Below are 17,392 nucleotides of genomic sequence, written 5' to 3' on the forward strand. Positions count from 1 at the left end.
AAGAATCAGCAGCAAAGATCACCAGGACAAAAATCCAAAACACACAGCCACACTGCAAAAAGAGAACTAAAAATAAGTACAAGTTTCTTGAAATGAATGTATTTGCCCTTGATTTGAGCAGGTAAATAAAATTATTTGCCAATGGAATGAGTATTTTTACCCCTAAAATAAGATAATTAGAAATACTGCACTTGAAATAAGGTGATGGAGATGAATTGTTCCTGTTTTAAGTGCAAAAATCTTATTCCATTGGCAAATAGTCCTATTTATCTACTCAAATCAAGGAAAAATACTTTAATTTAAAGAAAAAAATCTCATTTTTAGGTATATTTTTGCAGTGCAGCTGTGGTGGAAGGCTTTAGATCAAAGCATATTCAGCTGTTAGAATGGCCTAGTCAAAGTCCAGGGCGAAGACACAAATGAAAATATGTGCCAAGACTTAAAAGTTAATGTTCACAGATGTTCTGCATACAATCTTGAGTAAGCTTGAGCTGTTAAAAGAATCCTCCCAAAAGCCCTGCAGCTGTAACTCCAGTGAAATGTGGTTCTACGATATTAATCCAGAACACCTGTATAAAAATGCATATCTAATATTTTTGAGCTTTATAAAAAGAAAAAACACAATGTATTGTTTCCTTTTATTTCACATGTATGTGCTACTTTGTGTTGGTCTATCATGTGAAAAAAAAGATAAAACACATTTTTGTTTGTGGCTGTAAACTATTTAAGGTTGCCCGGGTTTCAAGTTAAGCAAGAGCCAGATCAAATCTGCCTGATTTTAACAGTAAAGCACTAAGTGGTTTATCTTCTCTTAGTGCACACGTTTTAGCAGTCTAAGGAACACGGACCGTTATAGATCCCCAGCCTAAAGGTACAAATTAAAGTGTGTAATTTGTCTTTAGGTTGCCTTGAAGTGGCGTCCTAATGAGTCCAGTAATTATTTTCCTCAACGAGCTCCTGATTTGCTTTAAAGGGGGATTTTTGTGTCACTTAAATTGCAGTTTGCACAGAAGAATCATTTACAATGGCAGCGTTGTTAGCATCCTCTAAAAGCTTGGACAGCTGAGAGGCTTGCTTACCTTAGACAGCGTGAAGCCACTTGTTAGTCAAACCTGTCAAAGCGTTTGTCTGTCTGCGTGCTTTCAGTGGCCGAGTGCAGCATATGCGCCTCTTTAGCCTCCTCAAAGGTCTGCACTACACCAGGCACTGAACGCACAGTCACATCGTCTAGGGAATAGTATTTCAGACCCATCGCACGCTCATGGCAGAAATACTTTGTAAGACACCTTTGCAGCGTTGCAGCTGATTTTTAAAGGGACACATTTTGTTGCTGGTTTAAGACAAATCCAGCCCATTTACAGCGTGCCATGTTTCAGGAGATGCTATCCCCTGACATCGATGACTCCACTGACCCCAGCAACCTTAGGCCTCGTAAAACTGACATACAGCACAATATTATTAAATGTTTAGTGGGGGGGGAAAAATCCAACAAAATATTCCACATGTACAGTACTTTGCTAAAGTCTTGAGTCCCTCCTCATCCCTTGTTTATAAGGATTCAGAATTTCTTGTGATCTCTTAAGCAGCTGTAACACTGTCTCTTAACATGCTGCGTACGCCGGTGCATCTAAAAACACATTTCACGAGCTCAAACGCAAAGAACAGAAGCACTTCTTGCGAAACATCAAGTCCTTTCGAATCTATTAATTATGTATGGATAAGGTACGTCTATTAGACATGATGGGCCCCAATTTTAGTGCATGTGGATTGGGATAAAGGGGGGGGGGGTCTTACGTAAAGCACTTCAGGTTATCCTTTGTGCATACCAAAGGGCTCCATGAAGAAAGATCGACTGATAAATTCAGTCTGTGCTACCGTGTTAGCGCAGACTAAGTTACATTTTATAGAGTTGCGCCAATCAGGTTTATCCCTGCCAATAGAGATTTCCATTTTTATTTATAGTTTGACCTGCTAATTTGGCTGAAATAGCCAGTTTGCTAATTAACTGGTTCGTCGGAAATATTTTTCAACTTGTTTTTTTTTGTGCCTGTTTTCAAAAGGGAACCAAAAGTGAGTGAAATTTTCTTGAAATTTATGTATTTTTCCTTGATTCGAGCAGGTAAATAAGACTATTTGCTAATGGAATAAGAGTTCCGCACTTAAAATAGGAACTACTCATCTCAATCATCTTATTCCAAGTGCAGTATATTTAATTATCTTATTTCAGGGGTAAAAATGGTCATTCCATCGGCAAATAGTCTTATTTACCTGCTCAAATTAAGGAAAAATACACTAATTTCAAGAAGGTTTTACTCATTTTAGGTTCCCTTGGATTGTAGTTTAAAGTTTTATGCAGTCTATCCGTGTGAATTAATCAGAAAATAGTTTAGACTTCCCTGGCAATGTAAAAGACTCATAGACTGTTGATGGCAGCAGTTGGCACAACCAGTGATTAGATTTAAGGTACGGCTGAGTTTTCACATCAGACCAGGTTTTTTTTCCTTAAAAAACAGCATTAATTATTTACTCAATTTGTCGTTGTCTGACATCAACAAAAATTTTGATGATATGAAACATGCTGCACAATCACTGGACAGAAACCGAACAAGAAGTAAGAAAATAAGGATGCTGACTATACTTTTTTTTTTTTATAAGAAGAATTTTGGATTTTTGCAGGTATATTATGGAGAAATTAGGGCGGATCTAAAACTTTTGCAAAGTGCTGTACATGCAGGAAAACAAATTTTTTGACATGGAAGTGTATACCATTGAATTATAGAATAAACATCACGGTAACTGCTCCGCTGCATCTATATGTCGTGCAGTGGTTTGCAGCATTAGACTGTAATAAGTGCTGCTGTTTACCAAGGTGCCGGTCTGTGGGGTAGGGAATACCACGAATAAACACATTAGAAGGGGAAAGAAAGAAAGAAAGAAAGAAGTAAAGCCACACACACGACAACACAAACACGACACTCGGACGCCACCGGGGGGACAGAAACACAGTGTATAAACACGTAAGAATGAAAAAGCCCACATACACACGCGTGATATGACACAACCTGAAGAGAGAGACAACAACAACACAGAGGCACATCAGACAACAAGGTGACCTGTTGGTCCCACTTCATTTCTTTTTTCTTTTCTTCTTAAGATTAGTTACTAACAAAGGACACAACAACTGGGTTAGATTCATGTGAGCCGCTGGGTGGGCTTGGCGTACCCACACAGGTGCCATCCCACAGCCCTGGCCGTGTGCAGGACAAAGGCACTCGCACGTTCACAAATACACAAGTGCAAAAAACATTTGTGGTCATTATTTGTGTTGCAAATCCCATTTTCTCTCACACCATGTGCATTTTCTATTCAAATGGTCGCAGAGTTCACGGAACCATAGAGAAAAAGGTTTTGCAAGCAGGACGTCGGGCTAAGGTTATGCTAAGCTGTCTGCACCAACCTTCACAGGGAAACACAAATCCACTGCACAGCCTGACACAACAAGGTGGAAGTATTTGTGTAACTGTGTGTCATACATTTATTGTGTAGCTGCATCTGTGTTAAAGGGGAGGGGGGGCGCTATTGTCCTGGGGGCGGCCAGATCAAAACCTCTCATTAAAAGAAGAACTGGGGCTTTGTATTTGTAACTTTTTAACTGATTTCAGTGTTACCTCTGCGCTACGGTTTGATCCAGGAGGAGGTGGAGTTTGCATTGAGGTCCTGCTGTAACAGAGACCCCTCCATCTTATACCAATCCTCAGTCAGAGGGGAGTCTGGGCTGGGAGCCAGGGCTGCTGCCTCTAAAGTAGTTTGTTGTCAACAAGAAGGGAGGAGGAGGAGGAGGAGGAAGAGGGTGGGAGGGGGGGCGTTGGAAGTTTGGAGGGAGCGTTTTGTCGGTGCAGGTTGGTGACGGTGGCAGTGGTCAGATTGCAGCATTAAATGAATGGCGGTGACGGGATTGAATGAGGGAGATGCATGTGGAGGGGGGGAGGGTGCAGCGCAAAGGAAAAGTAAGGAAGGGAAGGAGAGGCAGGGAGGAATCCAGGTAGGGTTTGGGGGTTGGGGGGGGGGGGGTAATCGGGAGGTTTAGGGAAGGAAAGTCATGAAAAACAGGGCGGGGGGTGAGAGTCAAGAAATTAAAAAGGGCGATGCGAGGCGAGAGGGAGAGAGAAACAGACAGGGAGAAACAGAAGTGACGAGAAGTAAATTAATGCATGGTCCACTGTCTGAGTCCAGAAGACAGAGAAAGACAGATCACTTTTGAGTCTGAGTGAGCGTGAGAGATTATGGGACAAAAAATAAAAAATAAAAAAATCCAGCGACACCATATAAAAAAAAGATGGAGGACATGTAAAAAAAAAGAGAAAGGAAAAAACAAAGGAAAATAGTATCACAAAAAAATTGTAATTAATCAAATATGACACGAAGCGGTGATGAAAATACAGACAACATGAGTATGAAGAGGTGGAAACCAAGATGGCGGAGCAGAAGAGCCAGATGTATGCATGTGTTGCAACCACATGGCCGTGTGTGTGTGTGTGTATGGTGTGTGGAACTGGAATCTGCGTCCACAGGTTGTGTTTCCTCTAAGGCTTAAAAACACACAGCTCCCCGTTCGTTGGTACTTTAAGTGGAGCGGCTGCACACGGGACGGTGTTTCTGCTTGCAGCGTACTGTGCCTGGCATCTAGCTGCGTGGACATGTTTACATGAGGAGTGCATTTCACATATCCGTCTCCTGGTGCGAAACGTACCTTTCCGCACATTCCCATCTGTGGCGCGGAATTCCCTGGTGTTGAGTAGGAAGCAGGCTCGGTCCTGCTGGTAGCGTTCCCGAGTGGGGCCCCGCCCGATGGGGCTCCGCTCGTCCGGGCTCAGCACCTGGTCGATGGTGGGGCAGTCTTCGTTAGCCAAGGCAGCCGAGGCTGCGTCTCCGTTCTGCTTAGAATCTGGGAGAGGACGAAAATTCACGTCCAGGGAAGGTTTATTACCAGCAAAATAAACTAAAAATAGAACACAGAATAAAAGATTGTTATTTTGTTATTATTATTACACCTTGACAATTTAAAATTTATGGATAGGCTTATTTCTAAATTAAATTCTGTTTATTATGACAGCATCACCATCTTTGTGGATGTTCCTATTATGAATGTTTATTCTTATTCGGTTGTTTTTATTTTACATCATAAAAATGCTGTAAAATACTTCCATTTGATTTCTATCTATCTATCTATCTATCTATCTATCTATCTATCTATCTATCTATCTATCTATCTATGGTCTTAATAAAATTGCCTAGTGAGTGTTAAATTGTTTTTTTTTACAATTTTACCATTTAAAATGCATTTCTGTTTTGAATATATATATATATATATTATATATATCTATATATATATATATATATATATATATATATATATATTATATATGTATATATATATGTCTATGTATATGTATCTATATATCTATATATAATATAATATATATTATATTTAAAGAGAGAGAGAGAGATAGATAGATAAGATAGATAGATTAGAATAGATAGATAGAGAGATAGATAGAGAGATAGATAGATAGATAGATAGCTAGCTCGCTTAGATTAGATAGATAGATAGATAGATAGATAGATAGATAGATAGATAGATAGATAGATAGATAGATAGATATAGAAAGGCTCTACAACGTACTGAGCTTAGGGACACTAAAGTTTTCTGTTGTTTTTTCCTGTTTGCTGTTTGATTCACAATAAAAACAAATAATACATGCAGGTTATCTTTAATAATTTTAATTCCAGGTTGTAAAGTAACAAAATATAAAAACGCTGCCATGGAACACTTTTGCAAGGCACTGTAGTTTGTAACTGTGGTTAGAAGACTACAATAAATATTGTCCCCCAGCAGAAGGTCACTCAGGCGGTATTTTAGTTTAAAGACCCACATTTCTAAAGAAATGTCCAGTGGTCTGATAAATCTAAAAGTAAAATGATGAAAATGACAATTGTTCAATTTGGAGGGAAAAGGGGGGGGGGGGGGGGCTCTAAAAGCCTGAGAACACTAAGTAACCAAGTACAGGGGCGGCACCATTATGCTATGGGGGTCTTTAGCAGAATTGCGGATAGAAAACAGTCAGATGGGAACAGTGAGCCGAAATATCAAAGAGAAATCTCATGACATCAACCAGGAAGAGAAGACTTGGACATAAATGTGTTCTCCATGAGGACAATGGCACTAAGCATGTCAATAAAAGAGCTACACTGCTAACTGAAGGATCCGTTAAGCTTGAGACTGAAAACATAGATTTAAAAGACAATTGTCCAAATAAGGACATATATGCAAACGTCTTAATTTGAAGAAAGGAAGAAAATCTTATTATTCTGGCTTTTAGCAAATATAAAATACTTTGGTAATACAGTAAAAGGTTAGTCTGACTTATAGTCGGACAGTGAGAAATAAAGATTTTGTGTCTTATTATAGTGTTTATAAATCTCAAATAAATGATATCAACAGCAGGAGGTGGCTGAGAGTCTACATTACATCATTAAAACTGCCCCAAACCCAGATCAGAGCTAACATGTATGGAAATAGGCCGTGATAAAAAGGTTTTGAGTGAGAGTTTGATATTTTGATGACTATAATGCAACAACATATTTTGGTTAAAATAAAGATGCTCATATGCAATTGCTTAGGTGCATGGGTATCTTTTTTTTTTTTTTACCAAATGGAACCAGGGAAGGTGTCACAGGGTTGCTGGAGCCAAGCTGAACAGTCAGGACCCCAACTCCATTCCCACTCCTCGCCCTTCCTTCCCAAACTGCTCCTAACTGGAACATTTTCTCAAAGTTTTTGGTCGCTTCAAGTTTTGCAGCTCACGATCACCATTCTTTAAGCCCAGTTGATTATTGTATAAGGCAAAACATAGACTGCAGAGCCCTTCATACATACAGAAGTCTTTGGTACTGGCATATTGTCAAAACAGCAGACAGGACGCTCGACAAACAATAAAAATCGACTGGCCCGGCTTTCAGCAGTCTCGACTCCTGGCGAGCTACTCTGAGAGCACGGAGGAAACGAGTAGTTTATGGCTCAGTCTTGACTGTTAAGTAATGCTTTAAAGGTGCATTATTGTAGCATATGACTGAAGTTTGATGCTGAGGCAGTTCTACTGCTAATGGCAGACAAATAAACCTGTGAAGTCAGCCAAAATCGAGACGCATTAGGGTGTTTTAATAGATAATTATGTTCATTTTCCTCCCATAGTGTTTGTGCATCACTGGCAGATGGAGGCCTTAAGGCAACTGTGAACCTACTAGTCGATCATAAATTACACAACAGTTCTGATGGGCCAGTGATTTCTCCAGGGTGGCGCGAGGATCACCCACGCATCTCTGTTTGATATCACTCCCACTTCTTTCTCTTGAGATTCTGACTTTTTTTAAATCTAGAGTACACAAGATGTCTAAAGTCAAACTGCATGTCTAAAACAGCCGAGACAAAAATGTTGTTTACTACTACAGTGCCATGAATGATACCACCCCCCCCCCCTTCAGAGTGATTTATTTAGGAGGGAAAAGGCTGTCCAAACCTACCAGGGCCTGGGTGAAAGTTTTTGCCCCCTGAACCTAATAACTAGTTATGCCACCCTGAGAAAAACTGCTCTGAAGCATTTGTGATAACATTATGAGTCTTTCACATCACAGAGGAAAAATCCAGTCCCACTCTTTTAGCAGAATTGTTTAATTCAGCGTTTTTTGGATAATTTCCCACCTTTAATTAAAGCTTTAACATCAATTTAAGATCATGTCCTGGTATTTCACTCTAATGTAGATCCAGACTTTGATTAAGCCACTCCAAAACCTATATTTTGTTTTTGTTTTTTTTCTACTTTTACGTCCGATGTAACGGGGTGCACACCCTCAACTTGGTTCTACATTTGTCTCATGAGTTCACAGAGCATTTTCATAATCATTCTCAAGATTTTCTTTAGGAAATGCAACGACAAACTCTTTGTGTTGTTGCAGTTTAGTTATCTTTTAGTCTACTACATGATCTGAAAACTGCGTCCTGTTTTACTCAGGTTATCTTGGTATACTATTAAAGGTAGTGTGGACAATTTCTCCGGAAATGTAGGTAAGAAATGCCCAAGTCCCTTTTTGAATAACCGTGCTAAGCAAGACCGCATGAAAGAATCTCCCAAATTATACTGGTGTGTAAAACTCTCAATGGACTGGCTTCGTCTCCTCTGCAAGAATATATCCATCTGAGACACTGTGCAGGCGCTCGATCCCACAGCAGAGTAACAGACTGTGACGTTCCCTTTAGAAAAAGCAGTTTTGGGCTGTGGGCCTTCTCTGTGAGAGCGTCACACACATGGAACCCTGTTCCCACAGAACTCAGGAACATCCCATCACTAAAAACCTCTAAATCATTAAAATAAGTGGCTCCTTGATATTCAGATATGCACACATAATTCATATTAATATTATTTACTAACATTTTACTAATTATGTGTACTGTAGACTTTTTTTATATACATAAAAATAGCATGTCTGTATATTTTTTCAACTATATGTTTATATTAACAAGTGTTGCTAATGTATCTCTTGTTTCCACTGTTCATTTTAACATGCCTCGCATGTATGTTGTGCTTAGGTATTGTCTTTCCATGCTTCTACATTAACCTGCCAGATTTAGCCTGTGTGTTGAACCTTGTGAACATGTCAATGAATATGCTTTGTCCCGTTTTAAATAAATAAACTCTAAACTCTAAATCCACTCTGGTCTTATTTTTGGCTTGGAGGCCTTCATCTTCTCATAAACTTGTAAGACAGCTTGCTTCTTGTGAATCTCTGACATTTTCTGAATGTATACAGTGAGAGAAGTGGAGCTACAATCACCGGAAGCTAACAGGATACGTAAACACTAGAAGTGAACAGCCAGAAAGGAACGAGGAAGATAATATTTTTACAGCACTGAATGTATCATCATTGATTACTAACAGGATAACGATAAAAACCAGTAAAAGAAAACTTCTCACCTCTGTTGATCTCTATGATTTCCTCTTGAGCGAGAGGACAGTCGCCTCCTATGCCTCCGGACCCCATCACTCCACCTAAGACATTTCCCAAGATCCTTTGCGGTGAGGCAGTAGCCATTGCCAGGGCGTCTGGCTTGCAGTAGTTGGGCGACCCCGGCTGAGGTGCTCGAGGGATATGCTTGTTCTTCTTTTTGGGCAGCTTTTGCTTGGCCATAGCCAGGGAGTAGTACATGCCGAAGTTGTTGACGATGACAGGTACGGGCATAGCGATGGTTAGCACACCAGCCAAGGCACAGAGCGCGCCAACGAGCATTCCTGACCATGTCTCTGGGTACATATCACCGTAACCCAATGTGGTCATTGTCACCACGGCCCACCAAAATCCAATGGGAATGTTCTTGAAGTTTGTATGGGCGCTGGCCGTTGGGTCCTCCGGGTCTGCCCCGATTCGCTCAGCATAGTAGATCATAGTAGCAAAGATGAGAACACCAAGCGCCAAGAAGATGATGAGCAGGAGGAATTCGTTGGTGCTGGCACGAAGGGTGTGGCCAAGGACACGGAGACCCACAAAGTGACGAGTGAGCTTGAAGATTCGGAGGATACGGACAAATCGGACGACACGCAGGAACCCCAGGACATCCTTGGCAGCTTTGGAGGACAGACCGCTCAAGCCGACCTCCAGGTAGAAGGGCAGGATGGCAACAAAGTCGATGATGTTGAGGGCACTTTTGAAGAACTCCAACTTGTCTGGACAGAAGATGACCCGCAGCAAGACCTCAATGGTAAACCAAATGACACACACGCCTTCCACATACGTCAGCCAGCTGTCGGTCACCACTTCGTACACTATCTCCTCACGGGTTACGTTGCCATTGGTCACGTTCTCTGTCTTGTTTAGGATGGTGTTGAAGGCCTCGTGCGTCTCCATGCAGAAAGTGGAAATGGAGATGAGGATGAAGAACAGGGAAATAAATGCCACATACTGGAAACGGGGGGTAGTGGGGAGATAGGAGAGGGAAAAACAGAGAGAAAGAAACAGGGAAAAGAAGGAGAGGGACAAAGAGTCAGTCACATAGTAATTCAACTCATAAAGACAAGAACAAAAAAACAAGTCAAGCAATGCAATGTTCTAGGCTAGATAGACAGACAGACAGGCAGAGAGTCAGGAGAGAAATCAAGACCAGAAAAATATCAGTCTCTACAGAAAATCTTTGCTTAAAATCAGTTTTCTCTCTAAAAATGTGTATATCTTGGCACACTGACAAGATCTTTTATAAACAAGTAGACCCTCATCATATGCAAAAGCCTGGCTGGGAGGCCATGCGATGCCTGATGAATTTTCTGTTGCACATCTCCTAACTTTTGTAACTTGGTACAAAGAGAACAAAGAAAAAACCAAAGGGAAGTTTCTAAGAGCAAGCCCAACTCTGCTGGCATTCCTGCATCGTTTTAAGACTTTAAGGTTGTTGAAGAGGACTGACGCAACTGAAAAGACAAAACTATCCAGCTATACCAGCGTTTTAAAGGTTAAGCTTTTAAAACCTGCTAAAGGTTTCTGCCATGATGACCTTACGGTCTTAAGTTAGTAAGATGCCAAGAAAAGTGAAGCAATAACTAGAGTTTTCTCTGGCTTTGTGGTGCACAGACTAAAATATTACTGCCACCTTTACCTGCACACTGACCGTCAGCTGGCTGAAAGAAGGCTACGACAGTTCACCTTTCATCCAACAAAGGCAAATTCAGCTGTTGGAAACTTTTATTTTCATTTTACCACTTTGTAAATCAAAGGAAAACAATTGGGAGCTAAAATGAGCTTGTACGTGTCTCACTGACAAAACTTAAAGAGAAGAACATTAAGAACATTACAGTAAGTAAAAATCTAAATAATAAATAAAAGTTACAGATAACTTGTACAGTTCTTCCATGTCATTTTAGCTGCAGTAGGAATAATTGCACATTTTTTAAATAAATGTGATTAGATCATGTTATTTGTTTTAAATGTCTGAGTAAATACTGTCCTTTTTTCTCAGGGTTATTAACTGTCATGCTGGCCCATGCCTAATCGCCATGTTTGCATGTCGTCTTCAATATAAAATAAGCTCAAACTCAGAGATCCTGTTCCTTCAATGACCGTTTTCCTAACTCTGTTGTGTGATCTGCCGAGTTTTTGTATGTGCCCAAGCTTTTTCCGGTTTGTGGTCCATTCTCACAAGCCCTGCAGTATATTTATAGATGCAGTATACTTTGTGCTTTTTCAGATAAATAATAAAAAAGTACAAGCATGGCCTGAGGAGCAGAACAGAGAGGTAATTCATACTTGAGTGGAGCCCATATATATACGGGAAGGTTAAGTGTATTATGCCTGTGTTGCATGCATTTTCGGCATTATGCACTTATATAATGTGAAGAAGAGAATTCTTTCAAGAAGAGACCATGTGCAGTATCTCAAAAAAATTAGTACACCCTTCACATTTTGGTGAATATTTAGTCATGTATTTTCATGGAACAACACTGAGGAGGATTCCAGTGGCAACCTGTGAAGCTCAAGTGAACTCCATGCCCAAGAGTCTTAAGGCAGTGCAGAAAAAATAATGGTGGCCACACAGAATACAGCCACTTTTCACTTGGGGGTGTACTCACTTTCATTGCCAGCAGTTCAGACACTAATGTCTGTGTGTTGAGTTATTTTGAGCACATTTACACTTGTCATACATGCTGTACACTGACTACTTTACATTGTATCAAAGTGTCATATCTTCAGTGTGTTCCCATGAAAACGTGTTTAAAAAAAATGTGATGGGTGTTCTCACTTTTGCAAGATACTGTATCTAACAAATGGACCAATCCACTTTCACTTATTTTTCCTTCAAAGGTCCTTCTTTGTTGTCTCTAGTTTTTCTTTGAACTGGAAATTGGACGAGGGCCTACACACATTTCCCCGTGCGCCTTTATGGCACAGACAGACAAAGCAAAAGATTTAAAACTCTAAGCCACAGCATTTACTGAGGAGATTATGGCGCCAAGAAAGGGTCGAGATAATTGTGTATTTGAAAAAAGAAAAGAGTTGAAGCTGAAAAGAATAAACGTTGGAACCGGATGTCCAATTTGAAAAATAACTTAATTTTTTTTCAGTTTGAATAAAGATTTAGTTTATTTCCACTGTATTAAATGTCTATGTGTTGAACATTTTTTTTAAAGTTTGGTTCAGATTCAGATTTTTTAATTTCAGATACAAATCAGGGGGTCATCAGACGTGAGGGTTGTGGGAACAGGATCTGGAGAATGCCCCAAGTGGCTAAAGTGGAACATGGAAAGCTTCAACAGTTTCAGAATTTATATAAACTGTATGTAAGACTGTAAATAAGATCAAATACTGACAGAAATAACCGTTTTAGTTGGCAATTCACATGCAAAGCTTCGGAGGAAAGGATGAAAGGATTTAATTTTAAAGATGATTGTCAATAACGCTTTCAGGAAATTCCCACACCCACAAAATATCCACAACTGTTTCACTTCAATATGGCCGCTCCTCCTGATGGACACCTGAAAACAGGTGAAGCTTTGCTTTTCGTCAACATACTGCCCGCTGTCACACTTTACGTAAACCCACAGCAGTGATGACATGTGGGAGAAGATGTTTTAAATGTTCCCACACCAGATAAGAATGACACAAGAGAAAATGTACCATCTCCCATATTCTCCTGCAGCCCCCCTGTCTCCCTCTCATTTTCACTCCATCTCTCCTCCCTACTTCTCCTCTTCGATCTTTCTCACAAGTCGGTGTCTGACCTACTTTCTCCGATTGCTGCAGTGCTCCTCTCCTCTGTATCGTGAAAACACACACATAGACACGCAGAGGCTCTCAATCACCCTCCTGCCTGCACCCCGCTCGCCGGTTCCCCCCCCGTCCCAGGAAAGCAGGATGGCACCAGTGGGACCAGCTCAGCGGGCTCCTCCACTAGCTAAACACAAGAGACTCACTTGAACAAATCAGGCCAGCGAGGAGATCTTTGCCATAAATCTCCAGTTTCCATAAGATACTGTTGTTGGTTTTTCTTGTGGTTGATCAGGATGCAGAGGGGCTCAGATGAGCAACACCACAGGGCCTTGCAAAAATAATCACACCTGTCAAACTTAATTTTTCATTTTGTCCCCTTACAACCGCAAACTGCACTGTATATTGTGTGATTAGACCAAGACCAAGCAGTGCATAACTGTGAAGGGGAAGGAAAATAATGCAAGATTTTCTAAATATTGCAAACAAAAAAATGAAAAGTGCAACGCATATGTAGTCAGCTTTCTTTATTCTGACACCGTAAAATGAGATCCAGCCCAATCAGGTGTCTTCAGAACTCTCCTAATTAATAAATAGAATCCACATATGCAATAATGTAGTTGCTCTGTGAGGGCCGCAGAGGTTTCTTAGAGAACATTAGTGAACAAACAGCATTATGAAGACCATAGGACACAGCAGACAGGTCAGGAAGAAAGTTATAGAGAAACTGAAAGCAGGACAAACCTGTTAGAGGCCGCAAAAGACTTAAGACCAGGACAGAGATTCACCTTCTAACAGACCAACCTTAAACACGCAGCAATCAAAGCGTATTCATGTGTTAAAACCAGGCCTAAATCCATTTTTGGCAACGCCTGAATATTGCTGTTAACAGACACTCTCCATCCAATCCGACTGAGGTTGAAGGTGACTTATTAGCGGGGGGGAAAAAAATCACTTTTTGCAAGTTTTTGTATTTCAATTTGGATACTGTTTCTAGAAACAGTCCAAGAGCTTAAAAAAATAATGCAGCTTTTTTTGGCAATAAGTAAATGTTTTGTTGTAGTCCGTGTTAAAAACCTCCCAATTATTGCAACACAATCAGTGGGCACTGCCCTTAAGTTAGCTACCAAAGCGAAGTAAAACTGTAACATACAGAAATGCAGCATAACTTTTATATCACATCTAACATTGAAGTTATATGTATTATTTCAATAAATCACATACACAACTTAATATTGGCATTGATACCTGCCGAAAACTGTGCATATAATTCCCTTACACTTAATCACAGCTGAAAAGACACCTAATGGTTAGCATCATGCTAATTTACATTGAAAATCCCATAGGGATGCAACCGCTACAAGCGTCTTATTTTTTTCTCTGATTCTTCTGACCTAAAACAACCAAACTGCTTCCAGGAAGTATCTTACACAAACTGACATTTTATAAAATCATAACACTCACAGCCATTTTCCCGTCTATAAAGAGTGAGTAAAACATTAAGATGAGGGGGCGTGGCTAGAAATGTATATTTATATTAAAGTTACAAAGCCCTAAAATCAGCTAATTCTGAAAGGAGCTCAAAAATAGGTGAAACCTATCATTACCTGAGAATGATTTTGTACAAGAAAATCTAATGAACATGTTTTATACAGCTCGCATACCTATTCTAAATGTCTTTAAACAGAAGCATAATAGGTCACTGGATAATTTCAGTCTTTAGTTGCCGAAAGCTGGCAAGACATTTGTGGCTGTAAATGCAGCAAACAAACAAATATACGTGCTGCATTTTATCCTATTTTTAATTGCAAAACATTTACAAAGGTCATTTAACCTGTTCTCTGCATTTTACAATTATGTACAGGTTAGTGTTTGCCTATCAGATAAAATCCCAGTAAAATACACTGAAGTCTGTGTTGCAAGACGACAAAATGTGAAAACTTTGAAGTGGTATCAATGCTTTTAGCTACAAAGTACTCTAGTACGTTAGGGATATATACTTTTTATTGCATTTTTTCTGGCTGTAGAAAAAGGTCTATTACAAAATTATAAATAGCGTGCTAAAGTCAACACAGTCAGAAAATAGAAGTAAAACTGCTGTAACGTTGCATCTTCTATGTAGGTTACACAGGTGGGCACACAGTGGGGAGTGGACAGGTTGGAAGAAAATGCAGATCCGTGCATAAAGAAAGGAGAAAGTCCACAATTGTGAGCGTGAACCACATGACAAACCGACGTAATTTAGACGGAAGAAAGCATCCAGAGCCAGCATTTGCTCGGCTAAACTTGGCAAAAGGTAGTTCGTCATTCCAGTGATCTCAACAGGAAGTGACAGTGTCTTGAAAAGGGGACAGAAAAGTATGACAGGGACGATAGTAAGAGGAAGAGGGAGAGGGCAAGAAAAAAGAAGCAAACACATCAGGAGACTGAAGGCTAATGGTGAATGACAGGCCTTAGCCACCAAAGTAACTTCTGTCAAGCAGAGGGACAGGGAGCTCTGTGAGTCTCATCTGACATGTTGGTCCATAAAATCTCCTCATCGCAAAGGGAGAAATTCACGTACAAAAATATAGTTGCATCACTTAAAATTGACTGTTATGACCATGGATGATTTTTTTCAATATTCTATAGTCTTTAGGACGTCACTGATACGCAGGATCTAATATATGAGGGACTAATGAGTTGCTGGTGAAATTTTACCAAATGTCTTGTTTTCATTTTTTCAAAGAAATGTCCTAGAATATTAATATCTTTTAATTCCCAACACCAAAGATGCAATGTTACAGCAAAAAGTGTTCTGACATGGATTTTATTTCCCTTAAAAAGTCCAGATATTGAGAAAAAATGTGGGGAAAATTTGCTATATCAAAAGGTTGTTATTTTCTGTGTTATTCAGTAAACATAAATTCAGATGAATAATGCAGATGCAGGAATCTACCTGTTAGGAAACTACTTTCTACAATATGCCAAGACTGAGGTTTGTTCAGGCTGCAATAGAGCAAGAGAGAGCAGGGCTTTCAGCAGATACCAGGAAGGCTGACTGAAGTGCAGGAAGGTTGCTTTGTTTCATCCCCTTGAGGTTTCAAGGCTGTCTGTAATGGATGCTTGTTGGAAGATTGTTGTACATCTCAAAGTTCACGTAAGGATATAACCCCTAGAAAAACTCCTGGAGAGTGTTGTTTAAGTAATTCTAGCCCCGCTAACCACACTAACTGCTATTACCAGATGCTAAAGACAGTTTAAAATGTCAATAACAAATGAGCGCTCAAGGCATGAAGCATATCCTCATTGCTCTTTTTATGCTGTCCTCTTTAAAAGATGCTGGAATTGGCTAAAAGCTTGAAGTCAAAATATTACTGGAAATCGGGCAGAAAATTAGCACACGTAATTGTGTGTTTTCTCAGGCAAAAACGGGAACAGAGCTAAGAGATATTTCTGGTCATGCTCAGCAGATAGAAAGCCCCATGGGGAAGTTATGCTTTGAAAAGGTTGTTTGCGAAGACAAAAGACCAAACAAGTTCATGTGCAGCTTTGTGAGATGTTCACACCACCTATCGGATGGTAGCTGGCAGTACATGCTTGTCTTAGCATTTCACACAGCTTGTTATGATATTCATCTGAGACAAAAATCACTATAGAGCCACCATGAATCCTTTCAGAAGGTCAGTATATTCCCATTGACCTTCTGGATGGGAAACATTGAAAAATGTTTGGTGTTCGGTGGGAAATTCCTCCAAAATCTGCCACAAAATCTCTTTAGTTTTACAAAGACATACCACTGAGTCTCTACCAGATCTTAGCAGAAGCTTGGTTCATAAGATCTGGTACAATCAGTAGGAGATTCATCTGATTACCTTTTTCCTTTGTTGCCAGTTTAGAACCACAAAGTTCAATGTAGTTTTTTAGGCTCATACTGTATGTGTGAGAAAAAAAACACACAATTATTGCATCATTCTGACATGAAAGGAATGGGATACGTCGCTCTCAAAAAAAGTGTCAGCATTCCTGTTCAATCACTTTGAGATAATTGTTTGCGGAACCAACTTTTGCTGCAAGTCTTTTCTGGGATATCTCTACAGCAGCATTGCACGTCTAGAAACGTATATCTTCTGAAATACCTTAAATTCAGCCCGATTGTCTATAAAGAGCAATTTTCAACCCTTAACTCTGTTTGATTTAGGTCTGAACTTTGACTTGATCCTTCTAACACGTGAATATGACTGAATTAGAAGCAGCCACTGTATCTCTGGCTGTATATTGACAGTCCTGCTGGAAGGGGAACCTCCCCCCCCAGCCTCTGACAGGTTTTCTTCCAGGAAGTATTTAGCTCAATCCATCTTCACATCAACTCAGCAGATTCCCTGTCAGCGCTGAAGAAAAGAATCCCATGTTTCACCATGAGGATGCTGTCTTTTGTGTGATAAGCAGCATTAGTCTTCCTCCTCCGTCCACATGTCTGCTTTCCCTTTCATGTTTTTTTTTTTTTTTGCTAACTTTAATGGGGATTTCTAACGGCTTTCGCTCAGCAGTTTTTTTCTTACCACTCTTTCATAAAGGACATCGTGAATGACTAATACTTGTCATGTAA

The 17,392-nt window shown here is 40.0% G+C and overlaps 1 protein-coding gene across 10 annotated transcripts in view; it reads right to left on the reverse strand.

The window, feature by feature from the left end:
* Positions 1–17,392, reverse strand: part of kcnc3b (potassium voltage-gated channel, Shaw-related subfamily, member 3b) — a 72,661-nt gene that overhangs the window by 23,011 nt on the left and 32,258 nt on the right. For 4 of the 10 annotated variants that reach the window (XM_036141717.1, XM_036141715.1, XM_021316825.2 and 1 more), the window contains exons 3-5: positions 9,030–10,011; positions 4,751–4,945; positions 3,042–3,062 (exon numbers count right to left, since the gene is read on the reverse strand). In XM_036141717.1, coding sequence (XP_035997610.1) covers positions 3,042–3,062; positions 4,751–4,945; positions 9,030–10,011 — 1,198 coding nt within the window. Of the gene's footprint in view, positions 1–3,041; positions 3,063–3,668; positions 3,798–4,750; positions 4,946–9,029; positions 10,012–17,392 lie in introns of those variants that run through there. The other 6 variants (XM_021316829.2, XM_021316827.2, XM_036141718.1 and 3 more) reach the window with 3 other exon arrangements.

This window comes from Fundulus heteroclitus, chromosome 10, assembly GCF_011125445.2.
Source record: "Fundulus heteroclitus isolate FHET01 chromosome 10, MU-UCD_Fhet_4.1, whole genome shotgun sequence".
In the NCBI taxonomy this organism is placed as follows: Eukaryota; Metazoa; Chordata; class Actinopteri; order Cyprinodontiformes; family Fundulidae; genus Fundulus; species Fundulus heteroclitus.